This window comes from Gorilla gorilla, chromosome 1, assembly GCF_029281585.2.
Source record: "Gorilla gorilla gorilla isolate KB3781 chromosome 1, NHGRI_mGorGor1-v2.1_pri, whole genome shotgun sequence".
Lineage (NCBI taxonomy): Eukaryota > Metazoa > Chordata > Mammalia > Primates > Hominidae > Gorilla > Gorilla gorilla.
In genome coordinates this window covers 155,301,340-155,327,866 of record NC_073224.2, presented here as the reverse complement: position 1 = coordinate 155,327,866, position 26,527 = coordinate 155,301,340, and the positions used below count along the sequence as shown (strand labels likewise).

The 26,527-nt window shown below is 38.5% G+C and overlaps 1 protein-coding gene across 9 annotated transcripts in view; it reads right to left on the bottom strand.

Moving 5' to 3' along the window:
• The window catches only part of SSX2IP (SSX family member 2 interacting protein), a 46,334-nt gene extending 21,526 nt beyond the window's left edge, over positions 1–24,808 (bottom strand). For 2 of the 9 annotated variants that reach the window (XM_031001077.3, XM_055351488.2), the window contains exons 1-5: positions 24,666–24,808; positions 5,440–5,571; positions 4,902–5,071; positions 3,936–4,148; positions 378–488 (exon numbers count right to left, since the gene is read on the bottom strand). In XM_031001077.3, the coding sequence (XP_030856937.1) occupies positions 378–488; positions 3,936–4,148; positions 4,902–5,071; positions 5,440–5,482 (537 nt within the window). In that variant the 5' untranslated portion in view covers positions 5,483–5,571; positions 24,666–24,808. Of the gene's footprint in view, positions 1–377; positions 489–3,935; positions 4,149–4,901; positions 5,072–5,439; positions 5,572–14,604; positions 14,655–16,464; positions 16,662–24,448 lie in introns of those variants that run through there. The other 7 variants (XM_055351501.2, XM_055351472.2, XM_031001072.3 and 4 more) reach the window with 7 other exon arrangements.
• Between the last annotated feature and the right edge of the window lie 1,719 nt (positions 24,809–26,527).

Here is a 26,527-nt window from a genome sequence, read left to right as displayed (position 1 = left end):
GTGCATGCAAGAAGGGGCACCTCAGCTATCACGTACAGGTACAGCAGAGAATAAAAGATCTGCATTTAAAGCACTCTTGTGCCTAAGAAAAAGTGACAGTGAACATGAGTCCAGGAAGGGCAGTCCAGGACACTGGCTGTTACCAGCTATGAACTAATATCTAAGCCAAATGGATCCACGGGGGGCGGGGTCTGTAGTGGAGAGGGTTCCTGACCTTCCAGTTAAATACTATTACACAAAGTTCCACCATATCAATTTGGGGAAAGATGAATAAATGGTTCTTTCTTTTTTCAAGTCAAGTGGCTCTTATGGTCATCTCATATTACAAAGAAAACAAAAATTCACTTAAACTTCATCTGCAATAACTGACAACTCACCTCATCTTTCTCATTCTTTAGTAGCTGATGCAAATTCCTGTTCTTACATTGTAACTGTCTATCTCTTTCCTGAAGTCCAATCATTTCCCTCCTGGAGGTTTCCAGTTGTTCCTAAAACAATTATAAGCAATTTTGCTTAAAATTAATAAAGGATTTAGAATAACTGAATCCTTAAAAGATCAGTAACAAGAAGTTATACATCCCAGTGTTTATTAGTCAAAATCAAATGTTAGTGGCACATGAAATGTTTATTTAAAGGAATTATTACAAAGCACACTATAAAATTATAACATTTAAACTTACACATCAAATTTCAATTTACATATCAAATTTTGTACATATATACAAAAGTGCTTCAAAATGGATCCCTGGAAAGAGCGTCACTCCATGATGCTGCCCCTGAATATTTTTAAAGTTTATTTTTAATACTTTTTAACACTTCTATACCACACTTTTGAAGATCTCAAGTACAGCAATGTCATCATCCTTCAAGAGTATACTTGGCTTTGAAAAAGAAGCAAAAGTGATTTGGAGCTAAGTCTGAAGAAAAAGATGGGTGACCAAGCAAAGTGGCAACATGTCAAGTCACAGAAATGGGACTTCTGTGTGACACCACTTCTCCCTGCAAGTGGTAAAGTCTCTGAAGGTACTTCCCAGAGAGGAACAGCAGCAAAGCCAGAATTAGTATGAAACAAGATGCTCCTTTCCAACTTATCGCATCTGAGGAACTGTGCCAAGTTCTGCATGAGGCCACCCATATGGAATATTTTTAAAATTGTACTAATATTTTTATAAAATTCAAAAGCCAATCAAATTATGTCTTAACCGACCATAAATAATAACTTGCACAATTTCTGTAAGAACAGCTCTCAAGAAGATACAGAAAATGTAGGAGTATAACCTGGATAACTCTAAGGTTGTCAATTTTTGGCACCCTTTTTTTTTGAATGTGTAAAACTTACTACTAGGGTAGATCAGTTGGCATGACATAACTTACAGGCACTAGGCCAGGTGATATGTAGCATATATGTCAAATCAGAAATTCACTCAGCATGATTATCAACACTTTACCTGAACTCAGCACCACCCCTGAACATCTGCACACACCCCTCCTTCCTTTCTTAGTGAATCACATCGCCATCCTCAGTAACTCAAGGCAGAAACCTGAATGGGGTCTTGAATCCATGACCCCTAGTCTCCAAATTCAATTTTTCATAAAATCCTACCCATTCTACTTCTTAAGTGTTCGTCAGATCTCAATCTTACTTACTATTCCCATTAGCACTACCTTAGTTCAAGTCCAAAACCTCAGCAAAGGGTCGCTAACAGGCATCCTTATCACCAGGGCTTTCTGAGCCCCCTAACTCCATCCCAAATACAAGTCTGCAATTCCCCTATAATTTCTCCACCCCACTGCCAGAATATTTACACATTGTCTTCCTCCTGTTTACAACTCCTCAGTGCTTCCCTGTTTTTGTACAATTCCTTTTACACCATCAGGAGATGAGGCTCCAGCCTTACCTCATACCACTCTTCATACCATCACATACCCATCGCAGCCCCAACAGAGATATTTGTGGTTCCTCTAAAGTGCAGTGATCTCTTATGCTGCTACACATTTACACAAGTCATATACTCTGCCTCGAATGACATTTCCAAACACTAGCAAATTTCTACTCATTCTTCCAATCTCAGATCAGGTGTTACCTCTCCGTGAAGCCTTCCCTTGCGTCCTACCCCAAGAACAATTAATGAAGCAAACAGTTATGTTTCAATATGTCTCCTTTCCCTGGACTGCAATCTCCTCGTGACCTAGGACTGGGGTTTCACTCATCTTTGAAACTCAGTGCCTAGCATATACTCAATAAATTTTGTTCAACAAGTTGGATTAATCATATGCTAGATCTAGAAACTTTTCCAGATAGATTGGCAACTTTCCCCATTGAATACACATTTCTGTCCATAGTTGACCCAAAATAACAAGATTCTGGCCCAGGTCAAATCCCATATTAGAAGACATCCTGAAGAAACAGTCTCTGCTCTGGGTAGTCCTAATAAATGGGACCACTCCTTGAAGTAAAGGCTCAATAGCCTCAGATCACCAACATATCATAATGATTTACTAGCTACTTATAAGACACGTGGCCAAGGGTTACAACTCTGCATCAGCCCAGTCCTTAATAAGAGCTTCCATAGGTCTCTCTGATCTGGATTAAAGTAGCATCCATAACTCACAACCTTTTCACAAGCCTAGGGGGCACCAAATACCCTCTCCAATCTACCACAGTTCCCCAGTCAGCCAAGACACATAGCTGGATCATCTCTATCCCTTAGGAATATAAGATGCACAAAAGCCTAAAAACATTATTAAGAGAAAACACACTTTTATCATTGTGTATCAACCAAGAAGACAACATAAGACAGCATTATCAATGACAGGCTGGTAGGCACAGGTGCTCGTAAAGAGCAAAGATGTCTCTAAACCAATCCCCAAGTGTTTCTAGTGTTCCCATGTAGGCCAACTCTATGCCACATCATTACAGCACATTTCCTGCTAGGGGATTTTTAAATATTCTATAGACAGGTCCTATTATTCCCTCACAGAGCTCAAAGATTCAAGATTCTGAGTGGGTTTTTTTTATTGTTTTCTTAGATGGTGTGGGGTGGGGGAGGATGTACACAAAGAAAAATAAGGAAAAGTAAATGGGCATGGACCAACAGATGAAAAACTAAAAGAAAGCTGATCATCTGACAGTATGCAAATGCAAAGGCTTTGATTTTCACAAATAACAAAACCCAATATAGAATTGTATATTTAGGAAAAAATTTGACTTGGATTGATTTATATTACACCCTTAATAATATACAACTATAAGTCCCAACCACCCCACGATTTTGAACACCTTGCTCCCTTCTCCTTGGATAAACATTTTAAAAATAAAAATGAAAACATAAAAGGAAGAAAAAGAAAGAAATCAAAACAGAAACCAGCATCAAATATTCTACATTTTAAAGTTAGTAGGTTCAATGGTCCTGTGAAAAATACTTCCTTTTTTTTTTAAGAGAAAAGCAAGTTTACTAAAGCATTTTTCTATAGTCTTTTCCAGAGACCCAGGGCTTCTAAGGGAAGTTATCTAGTCTGATTTAATTATTGAGCCTTAGCTCATTTGGCATCACAGATGCCTCAATAATATTTTTCTTGGAATTAACCTGTGCAGCCTCTTACAATAAGACTTTTAAATGAAGCATATACTTTCTTAACCAAGATTGGATGGGGTGACAGAATTGTTATTTTATTTTCCCAGAGCATAAATATTTCCTAATCTAACTTTTTACAGATTCGGCAAGTCATTAAACAGCTCAAAAAATTAATGCCTTCAATATACTGTAGGTACTAGGAAGCAGATGTGTGTAAATTATAAGTTCACTTTTACTTACCTGTTTAAAAAGAAAACCCTAAAGCTTAAGAAAACCCTGAAATATTTAATAAAGTCAGTAAAAATTTATAGTACTCAATTATATAATTATGGCATTAAAATACGGATCTGCAATTTCTACCTTAAGTTTTGAGTAGCAGCTCTGTAGATGGTCCATATCACTTCCCAGCTTCAAATTCTGTGTCTCCACATTTTCCTGAGCTAGAAGGTTCTTCCGCTGAAGCACAAGCAGCTCATTCATACAATTTAGTACAGCTACTATATTTAACTCTCTCTTTGTCTCTTTACCTTTGGATTCTTCATATAATGAAGGAAAACCAAAAGTAGTCAATTCCTGGTAGGAGAAAATGTTTTCTTAAAGTTGGTTACAGTTGAGGAGATACTGGTCAGAGGATACAAACTTTCAGTTAGATAGGAAGAATAAGTTTAATAGATCTATTGTACAACACGGTGACCTCAGCTAATAACTACGTACTATATTCCTGAAATTGCTGAGCAAGTAAATTCTCACCACAAAAAAATGATATAAGTATGGGAGGTATGCACACTGAGCCATTTCACAATGTGTATTATGAAACATCATGTTGAACATGACAAATATATATAATTTTTGTCAAAAATTAAAAATAAATGTGAATTATTTTAAAAGGTTGGTTACTGGGCAACTTAGTAAAAAAAAAATCAAAAGATAGAAATCTTTTCTTAGAAAAATAGAAAACTATCTTGAAATAGTTAAGAAAATGGTCAATATCCCAAAGGACAAAGAGTTAAGAGGACGGGGCTCTTTTAGCCTCTGCTATAAATCTGTGACATGGAGCAAGGCACTTGGGTTTCTGCATCCATAAAGTGATGGCTGGACTCTCAGTGGAGGAGCCCCTGGGACAATGAGGAGGCCAAGGTGCTCCACACAAAAAAGTTAGACTTGCTATCTCTAGATGAGATAATCACCAAGGTTCTCTGAAAATCTAAGTCTCAGGGGCACTACATAAACAACAAATTTGTGTTTGACAAATGTTTTTCTCATAATTTTGATACATTCTATTATATAACATGATTTATGCTACTGTTTTTTACAAAAACATGTTACCTGATCAAGATATGAGATACTCTGTTCAATATTATCTTCTGTGCAGAAGGCACTGAAAAAACTGTGCACATTTTTCGATAAAGGTATTGAAGAACATAGCACTTGCTGTGAGTATAAACTTGATGGAGACATCTTTGTTTCTGAGGTATATTGAGAGATAGTTTTGCTTTCTGAAAGAATAAAAGGCATCTATATAAATAATTTAGAAAAACGTATGTAAAGCTAACATAATCGCCATTACTAAAGACTTTGAATTACATATATACATATAAACATAGATATAATTACAATATATACATACATATTTTAAGGTATTTTCAAATTAGGGCAAAGCCTCTTTATGAAAATGATACACTTTTTTTTTCCAAAAAGATACAAATACAGTGGTGTTCTCAGTAGACATGAAAATAAGTATTTTACAACGATTTGTCTCTCTTTAGTCACATCTTCAACATCTGCAGTAATTATTTTATATTTTCATTGAAAAATTCACCTTTACAGTTTCTGCTTTTGTTTACAATTATTTAGACTTAATTACCTGAAGACAGACCTGGATCTGTAACAGTCATCCAATCTCCCATAGCAATCTCTAGAGCCAGGATACCTGAGGAACTAGTTCAGCAGTTAAACATTTAGTCCAGCTGCTGTCACTCTTCTATGTAGGCATCTCCTTAAAAAGCAGATTATAGAATAATAGCATCTAATTTAAAATATGAAAGCCAATATAAACCCAATGCTTAAGAATTAGTTGTATGTGCTTCAAAACAGAAGGATTTTGCAATACCTATTCCCATGCACAGATATAGAACATGGTGTGTGTATATACATAGAAATATAAATAATATGTAAGGATCAAGGTTAAAGGCTTCCCAAGTTCTACTGAGGTATTCACATTACTCTATATACAAGATACATGGTGCACGATTTGACTCAACATACATCTAAGGTATAGCATTGTACTAAGTAATATTTCTATATTATATCCTCTAAAATAAAATACAATTATATAGATAAGATGATGAAAAACTTCTTCTTGGCCAGCATTTTCATTTTTGTTTGTTTTTACCAACTATATTGGCAAAACTTGTAAATTACAATTCCCAGTGTTGGCAAAGATGTAGAGAAATGAAACTTCCATATACTCCCTGCAGATTATAGCAATTTACACTACTACCAAGAAAGTTGACAATATGTTTCAAGTCTTAAAATATATTTTGATCCAGAAAATCTACTTCGAAAATATTATCCTAATAAAATGCTGTGTACAAAGATAATCTAAAATGTTATTTACAATATCAAAAAAACAAAAATAATGTGTTTATGTTTCCATAGAAGAATGAGTAAATAAACAATATATTTATACAGCATTTAAACGTAACTGTGTGGAATTAGGATGGCAAACAAACAGCCAAAACTACAAATGAATGGTATGGACTAAGTATAAGACACCTTTTCTGTTTTCATTTATGTTTTCACTTTTTTATAGAGACAATGGAAGAGATAAATATTTCTCCATCATAAGAAAAACAATTCAAATGAAATTGTAAGTGGCAACTGGCAATTGATTTCAAGGTCAGGGGGAAGAGGAGGAAGGGTGAAGACTGCAGGCAGCCTGGGGAACACATGTCAATACTGTGGACAGCTGCTTCTCGGCTACAAGAAATTGTGGTCAAGGGGAAAGCGGTTGTGTTGATCTTTGATGTTTTTATGAGATACTGGAACTCTGAATTTTTATGTGAAGTCTCCCAATTTTAAAATGCTAGTAGCTAATTAAAAAAAAAAAACTCTATGTTTTAAGTTATCCCGTGGGAAAGGGGAGTGGCTAGAGAGGGAAATGAGTGAGTCTGGGGTGCCAAAACTTTTTACATCTTGATCTGAGATGTGGTTATACTGGTACACACAAGTTCAGTTCATCAAGTTGTACACTTAAGATCTGTGCACTTGACTGTAAGTTATACCTCAAACAACAGCACTATGTAATAAGCCAAATAAAATGTGTCTTTAGGCCAGATCTGGACTGTGGATCAAGAGTTCACAACCACTGTTCTGAATATTTAAGACTGTGGTAAAATATTCAGAATATAGTGTTAAATGAAAATTTAGTCTGGCTGCAGTGGCTCATGCCTGTAATCACAGCACTTTGAGTGGCTGAGGTGGGTGGATCACTTGAGGTCAGGAGTTTGAGACCAGTCTGGCCAACATGGTGAAACCCCCATCTCTACTGAAAATACAAAACTTAGCCGGTGTGGTGGCATGCGCCTGTAATCCCAGCTACTCAAGAGGCTGAGGCAGAAGAATCCCTTGAACCCGGGAGGCAGAGGTTACACTGAGCTGAGATCGTGCCACTGCACTCCAGCCTGGGCGACAGAGTGAGACCCCATCTCAAAAAGAAAAAAGAAATTTATATTCATCCAATAAACACTAATTGAGCTTCTACTATGTGCTACTACATTTTCCTAGGCACAGGGGAGGCCATGTTCTCAAGAAGTGAAGTTCATATTCTGATGGAGGTAGAAATAAATACTAAACAAATGAGCAACAACTTAACAGACTGATAACTAAAAAGAAAATACAACATGGTAATATGAGAGAGTATTAAGGTAGGGAGCATCTAAATCAGTGAGAAAACCTCCACTGAAACGGTGACATCTGAAGTGAAACCTAAATGATACGGAGTCAGCCGCAAGAAAATCAATGACCAGAGCAGCCCAGGCAAAGGAAACAGCAGATACAAAGACTTATGATGGATATTAATGTGTTAACGATGAAACACAGAGAGAAGGCCAGTATATTTGAAGCACAGTAAGCAAGGCTACAGCTTAGGAAGTCGGATTTCCTCTAAACTGCAATGAAAATCTATTGATGTGTTTCTTGTAGGTAGGAAAGTAGCATGTTCTCTTTTATGCTTTAAGAAAGATTACTGTGGCTACTCTGTGAGTAGACTATAGGTAGGCAATTGTAGAAGCTGGAAGAAATCAGGAGGCTACTACAATAGTTCAGGCAAGATGACCAGTGTTAAACTACAGTTCTAACAGTGGAAGCAGAAACAGGCAGATGAATTAGGGATGTGTTCTGGAGACAGAACCTTCAGAACTCAAAGATGGATTGAAATGTGGGCAAAAAAGAAATCAAGGATGATTTCTAAGTTGTAGAGAAGCATATAATATATACTAAGACAGATGATGTTACATGTCATATTACATGTTATGATGTTACACACACACACAGACACAAGAGGTAATTCAGTCTGGCAATGGTCTTTTGCCACTTTTCTACTCATGTGCTTGGTAAGGAAGGGCACCTTGAACTATTTTGTTCTTCCCACTGTCCTTAAATGGGTACTAGCAACAGGATGAGAAGAATAAAGACTGTACCAACTAAGAAAGACACTGATTTTACTTCTAGCTTTCTGAGATAATCACTATAAGTAAAACAGAATCCAAGGGACAATAAACCTATTCTAATAGAACTCTGCTTTGGGTAAATTCCTTAACCTCTCTGAGCCATACCTCTCTGATAAATTACCGTAACAATGAAGCATACCTCCTAAGTTTCCCAAGAGATAAGGTATAATGTACTTATCCCAAGAGATAAGTCATAAAGTATTTAGCACACTGCTTGGCATAGAAGACACACATAAGCTAATATTAATCATCATCATCATTATTATCTAGACACAGGGCTATCTGGTATAAATGACAGGCTTCTAAAACCTATAACAAAATGCACCGCTGCTCTTAATAAAGGTTGAACACATATTCTTAAATGATCTAGAGACAGATATCTTTATAAAAACACAGTAAGCAGTGAGCTAATTTCATAATCAACTGGTTGGGGGGAAAAAACAAGGTCAGAAGAAAACAGTAATAGGCACCTTTCCAATTTGTGTTCTTGTTAAGGTATTTGTAAGTAAGACAATAGTGCCTTAAGTGTCTTTTCTCCTCATACAGAAAGAACACCAAAATTTGTCTATTATATATCCATTCTTTAAAACTGTAAGTCAGTTATTCTCTCTGCGAATTTAGCTCTCCTGTCTATAGATTAGACAGCGAATTGTTCCCTGCCCTATTAATACCAACAAACTTTGTAAAATGTTTACAATGAAAACCAAAACCCCTTGAAGTCCTATGAAACAAAAAACTTAACTAACAGTATATGATTTCACACAATCTAAAAGTTTCCATGAATGCTCTTCTGTTCAATGATGTACCAATTACATGCTAGGAGACTTGCGATATAAGAAAAGTTACCCGACCAGTTTTTCCAAGAAAGGGGACTTACGACTCTTTATCAATACATACCCTAAACTAAGCAGTGAATTTAAGCATATTATTGTATTTCAGCTCAAATATAGCTAAAACTGCCTTGCTGAAGGTTGCAAAGCATTTTTTATGAAGATGTTAAGCTAAGTCAACGTTAATTTCAAAAGCAAAAGAAAAAGGTAACAGAACCATATCTCTTTTGCATAAATATAATACCATCACAAGCCCATTTCAATTTGAAAGCGTCAAATGCAACCAAGAAGGACTCCATTACAAAGTCAGTGCAGGAACACACGTTCATATTATAGATTAATCAAATAATAGTAAGCCATTATATAGTGGACATGATTATTCCTCACAACTGGAGTAAGAACAAACTTAGTTTTCTAGCACTGTTACCATAGTTACCTTAGGAGAAAAAAGTAAGCAGTGATTCATGTTTTAGTTCAAGTAATGTGTAACCTAAAATTCTATCTATTAATATGATTGGTTAGAGTATGTGAAAGGCAAGTAAGTCTTGGGACCCTGAAATCACTAAGCCAAAGGGAAAAGTCAAGCTGGGAACTGCATCAGGCAAACCAGCCTCCCATTTTATTCCTAAATAAAATAGCTACAAAGATTAAAAAGCTACATTTGTCCAAAATTCCTTGTGGGCCTCAAGATTTTTACCCTAAAACAGTTCTGTTGGATTTCACTCTTGCAGTGTAAACTGATAGCTTATTTTCCAACGTGCGGGACAAAGGACAGAACTCAAAGTTATCCCTCTGCTTACCTGAGACAAATGCACATCTGATTGCTTCCTATGCCCTATTATTTACGTAAAAATGCAGATTCAATGAACCAGACTAAGGTCTAAGTGGCTATTCCTCTACTTCCCTCTCACATGTAAATTGCGTATTCAGTGAAAGGCTGATCAAAGACCCAAAAGAATGCAACCTTTCAAACTCATCTACCTGGGTCCTGGAAGCCCCCGCCCCCCTTTCCCTTCCACTTCAAGTTGTCCCACCTTTCCAGACTGAACCAATTAATGTACATCTTACACATACTGACTGATGTCTCATGTCTCCCTAAAATGTATAAAACCAAGCTGTGCCCCAACCACCTTGGACACATGTCGTCAGGTCCTCCTGAGGCTGTGTCACAGATGTGTCTTTAACCTTGGCAAAATAAGCTTTCTAAATTCCAAGATACAGCTACCCAAATTCCAAGATGGATCAAATTCATGAGTGAATTTTATGAGCAAACCTTGAAGATTAAATAATTAAAATATCTTGTAAAAGGCATTTCATTCATTTAAGATTGTCAGGGAACAATCTTGAAATACATCAAAGCAAAAGTATAAAGTAATCCATAAATAAGAGACATAGTTTTGTTCATTAGCGGTAGGTAACATGTATATAGCCATCTAATAAACTTCCTTGTTCAAAGTACTTCTCAACATAGATTCCAATCAATGTCTTTATACTGTAATAGAAAATCTTATAATACTTTTAGTAAAAGCATTACCTTACTACTTTTGAAGTAGTAAGTACTTTTTAAGTATTAGTACACTGTCTTCCCTATATGTCACTATGGGTTGCAAAGTACCAATGCCGTACACTTCAGGTATAAAATAAGAAAGGGAACTCTGGTCTTTTCCGGGTAAAATCATGCAGAGCTTAAATCTATCATTCCTCATGTCCAAGTGTTTTCTCTTTTGCTTTCTGTATTATAGATAGGAACTAGTGCTCAGAGACATCAACAGGTTTGCCCAAGGTCACATTTCTAATTGGTTGTGAAGCCAGGAAACAAATCTGATTTCAAGACTCTGTGCTCTTTTCCTTTTTTTTTTTTTTTTTTTTTTTTGAAACGGAGTCTCGCTCTGTCACCCAGGCTGGAGTACAGTGGCGCAATCTCAGCTCACTGCTACCTCAGCCTCCCGGGTTCAAGTGATTCTCCTGCCTCAGCCTTCTGAGTAGCTGGGATTACAGGCGGATGCCTAGCTAATTTTTGTATTTTTAGTAGAGATGGTGTTTCACCATGTTGGCCAGGCTGGTCTTGAACTCCTGACTTCAAGTCATCTGCCCGCCTCGGACTTCCAAAGTGCTGGGATTATAGGCGTGAGCCACCACGCCCAGTCAACTCTGTGCTCTTTTCATTCTATCACTATTCAACCTTTCAACTTTGTACACATAAATCTCTATCGTGCATGCACATCCAACTGAAAATAGAATATAATCAAAATGATTTCCACTGTTTATTTAGAAGATTGTGTTCTTATAATCCACTTAAAATGAGTCCATTCAGAGCATACAATTCTCACTGGAACTTATATACTAATTAAGTTGAGGCATACTTGTAAAATTGGTCTCTGCTTGGCCACAAACAATAGCTTTGTTCTTGTTTATACTTCTCTATCGTAAATATCAACACAATATTGAAACTAACTTTATAGACCTTTAGCAAAAACATCTTGTTTTTTCTGGTTAATCACATCTGTTTTTTCCATCAGTAAAGTTCGTTGGCTAGCTCATCTTTTTCCTTCTACCCCAAAGACGAAGAGGTTCTCAATACACAGCAATACCTTGTAGAACTTTAGGTAAGCAGTCTCTAGGATGGCTCTCAGTTATTTCTGCCTTCTGGTGGACACGCCCTTGGGTTATTCTGTTCCTTGAGTATGGGCTAGATTTATTGACTAGCTTCCAACAAACAGAATATAGCAGAAGTGAAGGGATTTCACTTCCAAAATTAGGTTATAAAAAGGCTGTGGCTTCCATTTAAGGTTGTTTTTTTACTTGTTGCCCTCTTAAATCCCTCCTCCTGGGGAAAACAAGCCATCACGTTGTAAGCAACTCTATGAGAGGTCCGTGTGGCAAGGAACTGACGTCTGAGGTCAACAGGATCTGAGGCCTGCCAAAAGCCATACAAGTGAGTTTAGAACTAGATTTTACCTCATTCGAACCCCGAGATGACTACAGCCCTGTCCAACACCTTGACAGCCTAGTCAGACACCCTGAGCCAGAGCACCCAGCTAAGCTGTGCTCAGATTCCTGACTCATCTGTTCTAAGCTGGCTGTTAAAGCTGCTAAATTTCGGAGTAATTTGTTATGAAGCAACAGATAACTCATACAAGTTTTTAAGTATGTATATTAAATATACATAAATTTCTTGAGAAATTTCAGAGTCCCTTCTAAAACTTAAACCATAATTTACTGAAACATAACTAAAAATGATGTCATACACTACAAATGCCACTGATCAGGTTTTTAACAATGATATCATCCAGTATTACAATTAATCATTCTATAGTATTATGGTTAGATGCCTTCCCGACTAGTTTATGAACTTCTAGAGGGCAGGGAATGTCTGCATCTTTGTAGCCAACAGTACCTGAAACATAGCAGGTGCTCAGTAAATGTTTACAATATGAACCGAGTCCCACTTGTGGCACACTCACTTCAGCCTCTGTGCCTCCACCTGTGCTTTCTTCTTGCACGTATTTCAAAACTAATGCTTTTACAAAACAGTGCACAACCGCCGTCCCCATCACATAACCTTCTCCAACTACTCCAGCCCACAAAGCTCAATCTCTAAGCCCTCAATATACTTATTGGTTTGTTTCATCTTTCCCAACCACACTCTCAAGTACCACACATTTTACATTTCTGTATCCCCTCCCTCCCACTAAGCTTAAAGGATGGCATAATCAATGAATACTCAAATAACTGGTAACAAATTAACATGTTCATTCTGGCAGGTAGAGGTGGAGAAAGGAAAAGAGCAATGGAAAAGTAGCAAAAGAAGAGTCAATCCTTTACAGAAAAGAATTACTCTCAATTCCCATTTGTCTTGTCCTCTTCACCCCCAAATCTCTGCAACTACAAACTGAAAGAGAGCTCTGCAGAAACACAGTATACTGATTACAAGATTTCCCTCACAAAGTACAGTACTTTAAGTGTTCTTTTCAAGCTCACTTGAAATTCAAACTTGAGAAGGTACAATTGCCTACCTACTCAGAATTCTAAAACAATTTCAGTCGACAGAAAATAATAGCTTTCCATTATAGAGGGACATGGTAACTTTACACCATCTGGGCTTCTAAATATTGCACAGAATTTTTCACAAATAGAGCTAACTGAAGTCTTTGCTAAAATCTCACAAAGTTAGAGTTACCACACAGTTGGGTTAAGAAGACAAAACTAAGTGTTGGGTTAAGAAGATAAAACTAAGTCACTTAACATTAGTCCTATTTTACAAATTCAGTCCTAAAACTTAACAATTTAGTCATCAGTATTGACTCTTAAAAACTAGATATATTACAATTATTTAAAACTGTAATACCACCTTCAACTATGATTTTGTTATAAAGGAGACCGTAGCTTTGAATTCCATTAGAAATATCTCTGCACCTTAAAATTGTTCAGATGCGCACATCAGTACAGAAACACATTAAGTCCAACCTCTTAGAAAATCTACTCTTTATGAATTTAAAATCTAAATTATTTCTTCTGAGTGGTGCCATTTTCCAGATATTTTCCACAGAAATAAACTCTTCCTCATAAATTTAAATACACATGAATGGTGCAAACTCAAAAACTGATATTAATAATGTGCCTTCCTGATGTTTTGTGGCCAATAGAGGATTTATAGTTGGAAAGTACAGTGCAAACAATGCCAGCCTCAGAGGCCCGGGTCAACAGACTGAGTCATATCTTGATGAAGACACTTATTTCCAAGATGCTCTCTTCAAGATGGTTTCCTCACCTTAAAATGGGGTGATGATAATCTACTTCTTAAGGTTGTGGGTATTTAACAGAGTAAGAGGTGGAAAACTAAGTACACTATAACTAGGACATAGGGTACTGGTTTAATAACACATGTGCCAGGAGCTATTCTAAATGCTTTACGTATATAATTAAGTCAATCTTCACAACAACACTGTTATTTTTTCCTTTTTACAGATAAGGAAATTGAGGCAGAGAGGTTAGGTAATTTGCCCAAGGTCACAGAGCTAGCAAGTGGCAGAGGCAGGATTCCAACCCCCAACCCCACATTGGACTGCAGAGCCCACTCTCTTAACCATCACATATTGTTGCTTCAGTGGGTGAGGGGCTCAGGAAGCAGCATCTCCTACGACTACTCCTTTAAGAACCAGAAAAAACAGAACTCAATCTATCTCCCAATTGGGCTCAGACTGCATAAAATAGTGTGACCACACAAATTATGGTACAATAATTCATGTGTATCTCTGGGTTGAGGGATATAATCTCAATGAAGCTCCTGGCCAAAATCTGCCATTAGAAAGCTATCCTCAGCTTAGAAAGCAGGGAGCTACATGCTGTTCTTTAAATTCCTTATATATCTTTGAACTGATCATTGCTGCAGTATGAGAAACAGTACAGTAAAAGAGTTAAAATCCAAAGCCAGACCATCTGGTTCCAAACCCCGGCTTCTCCACTTACAGACTAAATGGTCCTGAACATAAATCTTCTTTGGGCCTCACTTTCCTCATCTGCAAAAGGAGAGTAAAAGCAGTTTACCTCAAAAAATTATGTGGTTAAATAGTAAATTTAGTTACCAAATTTCTTTAATAATTTTATTAAATAAACTTATGCATGTAGAGGGCTTAAAAAAAAGGTCATGGGTACATGGTAAGTGCTCAATAAATGCTAGCTATTATTAGCTATTTTACTCTTGGAAAGACTTCCATGATATTTTGTTAAGTAATGTAAAAAAGTTACAAAACCATATCTAACACGAGCTTATTTAGTCCTCAGGAAAAAAAAACAAATGTCAGTAAATATGTACAGGTATAAATTCTGCTCTATAAACACAAAAGTTGGTATAAGGACAGAAAAAATTGCAAGGAAAAACCAACTTAAAAAATAGGGAAAAGGCAAGGACAGGACTTTCATTCCTTTCTTTATATACTTTCATGCACAAAAATATAATTTTTATTTTATTGTGTCTTCCAAATTTTCTATAAATGAAAGTGTTTTTCATATTAAGAAAAAAAATTCATGTTTTTAAAAGGCAATTATGGTGATGATAAGCAGAGGAAATGGGGATAAACAGCACCATTCTGAACCACCAAAACCAATGGTAGAATGGCATGAGTGATAAAAAATGCATAAAATAAAACAGCAAGCAGTCTTGTTGGGCAAAAACTGGTTAGAAAATTATACAAATGTCCTAGAGTTTTTTAAGATAGTCAATTATGTAAGGGAAATAGCACTTTACCAGAGATCAGTAGTTTGTTGTTTTAAAGGGCAATTCCAACAGTATACAAATATTTGAAATGTGTAAATCTTTCCACTAAACAATTATACTTCTAGGCATATAAGAGAGCAAGCATAATATATATTGAGGACATTATTGAACTGCAGTATTATTTGAAATGGCAAAAAACTAGAGACAATCTTAATATCCATCATGGACAAACCGTTAAAAACCAACACATATGGTACAGCCAGGCTATTCTGGGATTATTAAAGATTAAAGCACATCTGCATGTATAGCACAAAAAAAGAAGTTACAGGTTAATTAGAACAGTATGATCACCATTTTTTGTTAACTCAAACTACCTATATATATTTAGGGGAAAGTTCTGGAAAAGTTACAAAATGTCACAAATGACACTTCTTGGGATGGAATGTTTGGGTACAGGGAGGGGTAGAAGAGCAGGGCTTTCACCTCTTCCATAGCATATCTTTATATAGCTTGAATGTTATAGGAGCATGTATTATTCTGTAAAATTTTTAGCAGCAGAGTATTCAAGCACAATTAAATGAGATAATGTGTGAAAGTACTCTTAGCTCAATCCCAGAAAGTAGCAGCCCTGTCCTTGAGTGGAAATCTCGACTTAGACAAATCCCACCAATCAGGTACACTTCTAGCACCTGTTCCACATATGTACACATACCCATGAGCAAGGGTAATGCAGTCTTCATACCTGAGGGAATGTCTGTGGGAATCTGGCCCATCAGGAAGACAGGGAACAGAAATGCAGAGGCCAGACTTTTCCCCAACTATCATCAAGGGCAAAGCCATGGAGTACTGGCAGACCTGGCAAAAGTGGACTCTCCCCCTGGCTTAATGAACAATCCAACCTTGGTAGGAGGAAAGAGGGAAATTGACTTTATTAACACCCTCTTCAAAAACAAATGCTCTTCATCTTTCAACCTTCAATGAATGAAATTACTAAGAAGGTGCATTTCCGCTTCAAGAGAGCAGCTCACAAAGTTAAATACGGTAGGGACTTAATTTATGTACACCATCTGATATTCCATTATACACTGACTTTTTATTGCTAATGTTTTCACCTGTTTTGGACTTGGCTGCCAGTTAAACTGTTAGTTTTCCAGGGCGCTGTCACTTCAGGGAAGCTGCACAGGGTACTGAGAGAGCGCTGGACTGAGTAGCATCAGAGGCCACGGTTCTCAGCAACACTTCTGTTATGTACTGAGAAACCTTGAACCGGTCATAATTTCTTTGGGTTTCAATTATGAAGTCGAACCAGATGACCTTTAAAGAATTTCCAGTTCTATTATCTTTTGATTTTTACATTTCTCATAGGACCCAATGTGGAACTGAGTACAGCTATTTATATCAAAATTATTTTTTCTTCACTTTTGTTTTTTGAGACGGAGTCTTGCTCTGTTGCCCAGGCTGGAGTGCAGTGGGGTGTGATCTCGGCTCACTGCAACCTCTGCTTCCTGGGTTCAAGCAAATCTCCTGCCTTGACCTCCTGAGTAGCTGGGACTATAGGTGCATGACACCGCACCTGCTAATTTTTGTATTTTTAGTAGAGATGGGGTTTCACCATGTTGGCCAGACTGGTCTCGAATTCCTGACCTCGTGATCCTCCCACCTTGGCCTCCAAAATGCTGGGATTACAGGTGTGAGCCATCACGCACTGCCTTTTCTTCACATTTTTATAACAATGTGCACACATTGTCTTTACAACCCAATGTTTAGCAAATGAGATTCTACCTAATTTTAATAACAATAAAATAATTTATTAAGCATGTAGCAATTACTTGGAACAATTCTAAGCATTTTATGTGTACGAACTTATTCAATCTTACAATGATCCAAATACTTTCCCCCATTACAGATAAGGAAACTGAAGCCTGGAGTTTTCTTGACCTAGGATACAGAGCTGGAACATGACAAAGCCAAAATTCAAACCCTGGTAGTCTAGCACATTTAACATTACACCCTACTATCTTTAGTACGGGAGAGGGGAAAGGATACAATATTCAAGCTGCTTTTTTTTTTTTAAGTTTTGGGATACATGTGCAGAACGTGCAGGTTTGCTGCACCTATCAATCCATCATCTAGGTTTTAAGCCCCGCATGCATTAGGTATTTGTCCTAATGCTCTTCCTCCCCTCAAGCTGCTTTTTCAAACTGAACAAGTATTCTCTTCTTTACCACCTCACCTGAAACTAAATTATAATCAAATAATTATGCCACTTGAATAACTGGAATGGGAACTACACAAAAGCAGACAAAATATTAAATTCTGGATGTAGCAATTCAAAAAAATTTTGAAAAACTTAGCAAATATATTGCCAGGCTTTCCCTGCACTGCCATCCCTTCTCTCTCTGCTTCTAGAACACTTAACATGAACTGTATTACAGCACAGATCTAACAGGAATAAAATTTCTCTCCCACCACAACTGAGTTCTCATTTGGCAGGCTTGTCAGCATATTCTTTGTACCCCACTTCGGTAACAGGCATCATCACTCACCCAAGGTTGGAGCCCAGTCAAGATTGCTGAATGAATGTCCAAGTTCAAGGATGTATTAGTGTAAGGTTTGCTGCTGTTTTAGTATGATAGACAAGTCAACACTTTGGCCATGCTGCAATTTAGAAGGGCTTTCAACGTAATCTTGACTGGTAACAGCTCAGAGAAGGAGAAAGGTGATTCAGGGTATGAATCAAGAGCACGGCAATTTAGAAACAGTGTATCAGTTTCAAATTCTTCCAATGTATACACAGGAATAGCAGCAATCATATTCTTACAAGATTATTAAGAAACAAGAAAAAAAAGAGGCACTTTTAGAAGTCTATCAACTTTTAAGGTTAAAAGTCAGCTAAGAAGTCCAAATCAAATTTTAAAATTACTATTTATTGGTATTTCACTCCTCAAATAATGAAATGGTAATAGCATCTACTAAAGGCATTGGAAATAACAAAAAAACCAAACATAATTAATAAATCTACTCATCGTTTTTTCAATGATTTAGCCCAAATTCAATCATTGGTTATAGTTGTCAACGTGTGTGGTCCTGGGACCAGCAGCATCAACATTACCTGGGAACTCAATAAAAATGCAAATTATCAAGTGCCACTCCAGACCTACAGATTCAGAAACTTTAGTGGTGGGAGAACCTCCATGTAATTCTGACAAAGTTTGAGAATCACTGCTGTGTTCTATAGAATGTGGTTCAGTATAAATTAGTATTCTATTTATATGCACTTTCAATTAGAGAACACCAAAAAGGAATTCTTATCTAAGGGTCCTACAAAATGGATTCCAAGAATGATGTAAAAGTGTTCCAAAGCACTAAATGGAGGCTGAAAATAACAGTCCTAGGGAATGCCTGGCTAAGCAGCTTATTAAATCTTAGAGGATGGGGGGAAACTCTGAAAAATAAACAGTTCATCAGCTGAATATTCATTTATCCTATTCACATACTCTACAGCCCAGCAAGTCCACTCCTAGTGAAACCCAATCGAAACTCTTGCCTACGTATGCCAGGAGGTGTGCACCTATATAGCAGCATTCTTCACAATAGCGAGTAGCACAAGAGTATCACCATGGAAACAACCCATATACCACCAACAGGAGAATGGATAAATTATGCCATATGCACAAAATGGAATATTATGCAGTAATCAGAAAACTTCAGTGACACATAATATAAATTTCAGTATTATAAAATGAAAAAATTTTCAGAAGATAGGGCATGTAATATATACAGTTTTAAATTATGTGATGCAATAAAACTATAATTTAAAAGACACCGAGAGAATGATGAATATAGGATTCAGTAAATAGCTGCCTCAGGTGAGGGACAGAGGAAAAAGGAATGGAGGGGCCCACAGGGTAATGCACAGGGTTAGGTGGTACTTACTGTATTATTAAAACTATAAATGGACCAATTAAACAAACGTGTCATGAGCCAAGGAATATAAACTAATTCTTTACACCTGAAGTCCTTTAAAATGCTTTAAATACATATATATAAAATGTTCCTCAAATATTTCAAACAATTCTAAATTCTACCCAGTCAGTATGGCTGTGCAGGCACCAAGAGCCCTGGGTCCTTGGCCTTACTGCCAACTCAGGGGTTAAAATGTTTTGGGTCCCAAAACCCAAAGCCAATGACCCTCTTCCTTTAAAAGTACAAGAACAGGCAATTTGGGCTAGAGTTTCAGAGGATCTATGAAGCCATCCATTTGCAAAGGATCCATGGATGGCAAGTTAATAACTCCTGTACTAGCTAATTATGTGAAACTGGTAGGAGAGAAGCTGATGATGAACTCAAGAGCACCTAATGCATGCCAGATGGGGCTCCATTAGCTGTTATCACTTAATCCTCACACTAGCCCTAGGAAGGAGTAAAGATAGCACTGGTTTATTGATGGAAGAAACTGAGGCAACAGATTAGGTAACTTACAGTTACAAACCTGGAAGACAGAAATAAAATCCAGCTATTTAACCTGGAAAGACTAAAAACTAGCTATTTATGATTCCAAAGCCTCACAGGCCTGGTTTCCTCCTGACATTCAACAAATATGCTGAGCAAATGATATCAATTCTCTGAGCCTATCGCCTCATTATAAAACAACATGGCTAATGATGGGTTGTACTTACAGATTATTTCCATGATGTTGGCTTGCTTTTATAGTCTAGATCCTATGCAGGGGGATATTCCTAAAATTTGGCTATAGAATAGAAAATAAAATCGAAGGCTATAGAATAGAGAATAAAATAGATAGGAAAACACAACCAGATTACAATTAACAGGCAAATGAAAAGTATAGGCAGTGGCTGGAACCCATCTTGAATTTTAAGTATCTACTTTACACTATTTAGGCTCTATATACGATTTCAAAATTATTTAGTCCTACAATTCTTTTAGAACAATATTTCTCTACAAATCTCCTCCAAACTTAATGCTTGCAAAATAAGTTCTATTTGTAGCACCGTGGCACAAAAATATATTCTCAGTGCTGACTGTATGCCAAGAACTACACATGAAGTAACTTAAATACTTTTTTGCTTTTTATCTTAATTTTTAAATTTTTTTTACAAAAAGCATACAATACTTTTATAATCTGAAAAAAAAATCTTTGAGACAGATATTATAGTAAACTGGGCAATTAATGGTCAGGGACCAGCTGGCTGACTTAGTCAGTGACTGAGGATAGTGAAGAACAGGTAAGAAATAATTCAGGACATGGTGACAAGTACACAAAAGGGAGGCATCTACTCTCTCACATAAAAACCTGTCTTTGGCACTTGACAGATAATAGTGTCATTTAGATAAAGGGAACAGAGGAGTAAAGTTAGTAAAACTGGGTTTGGGCAAATGTGTGGAGATAACGAGCTTTGTGTAGCTTACTGGGTTTGGAGATGCCCTTATGAGACATTCACATGGGGATAAACTCTAGGCCTAGAACTCACAAGACATCCGAGCACATTTAGATAGATGAATTCATAAAGAAAAAAGGGGCAGGAGAACAAACCCCAAAGAATATCAACATAAGCGAGTGAAGGAGACCCAGACACAAGAGATACAAAGAGACAGGGGAACGGACTTCAGGAAAGCCAAGGGAGAAGACTTTTAAAGAGAAAGGGTGATACACAGCAGCAAATGCCATAGAATGGGCAGGTTTTGAATTTTAGAAAGTGTTGAATTTGGTGATTAGTGACTTAATGACAAAGCTGAGGGGTAAAAATGAAAATCAGACTTCAGAAAGATGATCACCAAAAATAAGAAAAGGAAAATCACTTGTTCAAGAATCTTAGTTTAAAAGAATGTTAGTTTCTCTGAATGTAGAGGCTTTATTAGATGCTCATGGATAGATCTAGCATGACAAAAAAAAAAAAATCCTGTCTTTAAAGTCGGTTCTTACTCAATTACAGCATTTTTATATCAAGTAGAAATATTAAGTGCTCAGTAAGTATGAGCTATTTTTCCAGGCATTGTTCTGGATACTAACCTATTTTTCTAATCACACCCCTACGAAGCAGGTACTGTTATTATCCTTCTCAAATGCGACAACCAGGGCACAAGATCACATAGCTAGTAGTATGGTAGATCAAACCGAAAATGTGACTCAAGAGAATATGAGAAAAGGATATGTGTGAAGCAAGAGTTAAAAGATGAGAACAACTGTAGTTAAGATTGTTCTGAATGTTTAACTGCTTGTAGTTTAATTTCTATTTAAAAACTTATTTTTGCTCATTTGAAAGACTATTTCTTCTCTCATCTCAGAATCCTACATTGCTAGAGTCTGACATTTTTATGTCTGACACCCAGATTCTGTACTGCATTATAACTGTGTTATTTCTCCTACTGAACTGCAGGTTGCTTGAAAATGGGGAAGTATCTTATTTAATTTGTATCCCTATTCTTCCAGTCTTCAAAGTAGAAGATACTTAAGAAAGGTTTGTTGTATAATTATTTCTGCTTTTCTAGAGTTTCTGAGGGCTTCAGCAAAATATACTTCAAGTCTAATTGCTGTGTGGGACTCCTGTCTTTCAGATATTATTTGCACTATACTCAATACATTTTGGATCACTCAAATTACTGATTTTGGTGGAAATATCCTTCTAAAGTAAAAATCAAATATAATTCCCCTTCATAAAACCTTCTGAAGGTTCCCTGTAACCTACTGGTCAATGTTCACAGCACTGTTCTACAGCCTTATTAATATGGCAACCCCACCCTGGTCCAACTCTACCAAGCCACCTGTAACTCAACTGTACACTGCTGCAGAATGCACCAGCTGCTTGATGAACTCCACTGCCTCTACCAGACACAGCTGAAATTCTCCTTCTTTTTGAAAGCCTTCCTATATTTGTTTTTTGTGAGGTTTTTTTGCTTCCTGCCTCACTATGCTGATAATTTCCAAAATACAAATTCCTCAAGGCAACACTCATCTTTTTATCCTCAGGTCAGGCAAGTAGCAGCTTACTAAGCGTTTAATGAATGTTTATTGAAAGAACTACTAAAGAATAATTCAGTAAATGTGCTGGTACTACATAAAACATTGGCCCACAATCAAAAGGCACGATTCTAGGATGTTTTTCATTAGTAATAATGAACGGTGCATTTCTCTATTCTATCTCATCCCATAAACTCGTGAATTCAAGATAACTTGTACCTTCACTACTAGCTAACCATATCACCATTACCAAAGCCACAAAACAAACCCACATCATATCAAAACCTCTTTGCGTCATGAGCAAATGGTGAAACCAGTAAGGCATATTCACAGCTATTGTAAAAGATATGGAAAAAATAACTTAAAAATCTTTGAAATCGATCCAATTTAAGCATGTTAAATGAATTAAAATCACACAATTTGGGGGCGGTGTCTTTTCATGCACCTAATTTCTCTAGGGGTATACTACATAGAAGGCACTCAAACGCCTACTTTATAAAATCGGTGTCACGGCCTGCTTTGGCCAAAAAGCAGACTGTCAAGTACTAGGAGATCCCAAGTACATAATTGGACACTGTGCTGGACTTGAGGTCTTTAGCAAACAATTTCAGCATAACATTTTAGTTTTCTCATATATCTGCCTCATTATGTTTAGAACATAATGTGCTTTAACAAGTCTTGTCACAAGGCACAATGTGTTATGAGATCTCCACATTTCATCCTAGAATAACTAAGTCTTCACAGTTATCTTCAAGCTGCCTCACCCATGTTACGTAATCCATGAGCTTTTTATCTTTCCTGTACAGTTGGGGAAAGAGAAAGGAAGGAAGAGTACAAAATGACTTGGCCTAAGAGGTTCAGCCAGTCACTAAAAGAGCCTTCGTTTTAATTATCAGTTCCTAACCCTCTTCTCAAAGAACCGTTTTGAGAAACCTTCATTGACAGCAGGCAGAACAGACTGTTAAATTAGCTATTAGCTTTCCTTACTTGTTTAGTGTGAATGAATAACCTAAGCTTCCTAAGCCTGTAGGTTGATAGTTTTAGGATAAGAGATCTGATGGATCAAGTTTTGCCGACTAGATCCAAATTCATAAATCTACCTCTAACTTCTAAATTTCAAAATAGCTTGACGTAAACTTTAAAGGCATTTCTTTCCTCTCCAAATTTCTAATTCTTTACAAATTTTATTCACTCTCCTAAATGAGTCAACTCATACCAACCTTTCTAGTTCAGGATCAAACTGTAGGACCACCAGAATTTTCTTCTACCCCACAGTAAGCCAAACCCCCATGAACCATGAAAAGGTCCATGACATCCATCACCCACAGCTAACTCTACACCTTGACTCTAATCTGAATTGTTAGAAAGCCCAGGAAGTTCAAGAAGCCTCCACCCTTACACTTCTAAATCACCTTCTTTTCTAATCCTCAACCTATTACAGCGTCCAGAAAAGAGAAATCTCAATTCTCTCAGATTCAAGAACTTTATCAGCGTTGCTAGTAATGGCAGTTTGGCATTTACAACTATGGGTCCTGAAACTGGGTAATAATCTAAAGATTCCTGCATTATACGTGCAGACAGCAAATTAGTATATTCTATGTCCTGGGCCCAAGCGATATGCCTAACTGGGCAATTAGCATAGGCTCAAAAAATGTGCAGGGAGCTCACAATTCAGTTTACTGTCGTTGACTATAAAATTCTAAACCAAAGCATTTTCATGATAAAATTCTAAACCAAAGTATTTTCACACATGCCTGCCTCTTGGATGATGTAAATTCTTCCCCTAGACTTTTTACTAGACCACTATCGGGGTTCTCTTCCACTGCAGCGGCCACCCAATAACTCGTTTTAAAGACTGCCTCTTGCGGCTGCACTAGCAAATCGCCAAACCCCGCATGCCCCACGGCCGCTGCTGAGACTCTGCAGCCCCAAATCGGCCATCCCCTCCTCCCCCACCCACGTCCCCGCGCTGCTCGTCCCCCCACGCCGGGCGCCAACCTTGCTCCATCCCAGAGAGGGTTTGGGGCTCCCCGGGTCAGGGGGCTCCCCGAGTCAGAGCGCTCCGCGGGCGCAGCTCCGCGAACGCCAGCGAGAGCGGTCCCGGAGCCAGCACCTACCTCCCACCTCCTCCTCCAGGAGCGGCCCGGGTCGACGCTCGCCCGCACCCTGCAACGGCCCCAACAGCCGCGCTGAGCCTCCCGCCGAACAGCGGGGCGCTGAGCCAGGTGCCGGCTCTCACCTCCGCGCGCGCCCGCCCCTTGCCGGCGCCCACCCCCGCCCGCCCCTCCCTGGCGGGGCGCGTCACAATCCCCGACGCGAGGCGCTGCTGCTCACCGTCACGGCCCCCGGGAGCGGCGGGGAGTCACCGCTCGGCGTCCTAGCCCGGCTCCCGGAGCCCGAGGGCCAGCAGCGCCTTGCAGCGCCTCCCGCCCTCGGCCCCTCCTCCGCCGCAGGCTCCCGCCTTCCCCGCCCCTTGCAGCCGCCTCCCGGCCTCCGCAGGTTTCCGAGGTTCCCACCCCGCCCCCGCGCGCCGACGCCGCAGGCCCCGCCGCCTCCCATTGGCTCCGCCAGTTGCTAGGCGATGAACAACCGTGGCCTGCATTGGTCGGGTGGGGGCCTCGGTAGTCTCCTCCTTAACTCCAAAAAAACCCGGAGAAAAAGAAGACCTTATCCCTGGGGTCCGCGCGCGCTGCGGGCGCAGCTGCGGCTGCGGCACCTGTTACGCCCAGTGATTCACCCGGCCGTTCCCTGCTCCCCGCCCCCTTCTGACGCCTGCAGCGTCCGGGGCCGGGGCTCTGCGGGGGCCGGGACTCTGCAGGGACAGGGGTCGTGGCTACTTTAGAGCACGTTTTCCGAGCCCCACTGAACCCCAACACCCAGCCTAGCTGCAAAAGTGAAGCTTCCAGGAGAGCCACGTGCGTTTGCCAAAGTGGAGAAATAAACTGCCGGCACCTAGAATTAGGTCAGGTCCAAGGGACGGGAGGTTCAAGCGTCGGGAGTCGTGGATGCAAACAATCCAGCCGGGAGAAAGTTACATGTAAAATTAGGGCGAAGAAATGGATCTGGGCAGAAGACCGCGGGCAAAGGAAAGACTAAGAAATGGCATTCGTGAACTTAGTTTGTGCAAAAATGTCTTACACCCACTCGGCAAAGTATGTGCGATGAAAATGTATGCCTGCTGCACCCGTGGCCAGGGTCAGGGTGTCTCCTCCCTGGTTTCATGGCAGCCTAAAATTCACTGGGGAAGAAAAGAAAAGAGGCCAGAGAAAGAAAGGAGATCAGATGGAGAAATCACAGGCATATAGGTTACACAAAGATGTTCTTTGATTTTTGTTTTGTTTAGTTTTGGTGAAGCCAAGGGATTTATTCAAAAGGCGAAAAACAGGTTTGGTGTTTTAAGGAGACTCCTGAGAGCACTTTGAAACCAAAACAGTATGAGTGAAGATGCTAACACTGAAAAACAAGAGCGGGAGGAATGTCCACCTCCCAGTTTGCATGCACGTATCCCCAGTCCTGGATGAAAGATCAAGGCCAGAAGAAGACGCCACGGTGACAACTTCAGGGCCCAACGAAATCCTCCTCTTTTCCTTTGGCCTAAGCAATCAGAGGCCCGTCTAGCTGCTGTTGAGCCCAGGTGGCGTTACCATTAACAGTTACATTTTTAAAAGGTTTGAACCAAGCTTAGTTGAGCTCTGGGAAGTTTAGCTCCGACCTCAGCAACCCCGGGAAGGAATAAGATCTGCCTGAATAAACCAGCGGTCTCAATCTTTTGGTCTCAAGACCGCTTTCCACTTGTAAAATTATTGAGAGCCCCAAGAACTTTTGTTTATGTGGGTTACAGCTATTAATATTAAAACAGAAATTTAAAAATTGCTATTTTTAAAATAATGAATAAAATAAAAATGTCAAATAGCGCATTTTAATTAAAAATAACTATTTTCAAAAAAATTAATAAAAAGAATGGTGTTACTTTAAAATTTTGCCCATATCTTTAACGTCTTGCTTAATAGAAGGCATTTGGATTTTCATATCTGTTTGTGCATTCAATCTGTTGTGCTATTTCAGGTAGCATCTGGAAAACTCTACTGTGCACTCATAATGAGAGGGAAAAAGGCAAATAATATCTTAGTATTATAACAAAAATAGTTTTGACTTTGCAGACTCCCTGGAAGGGTCTTGGAAACTTGCCTCCCCAA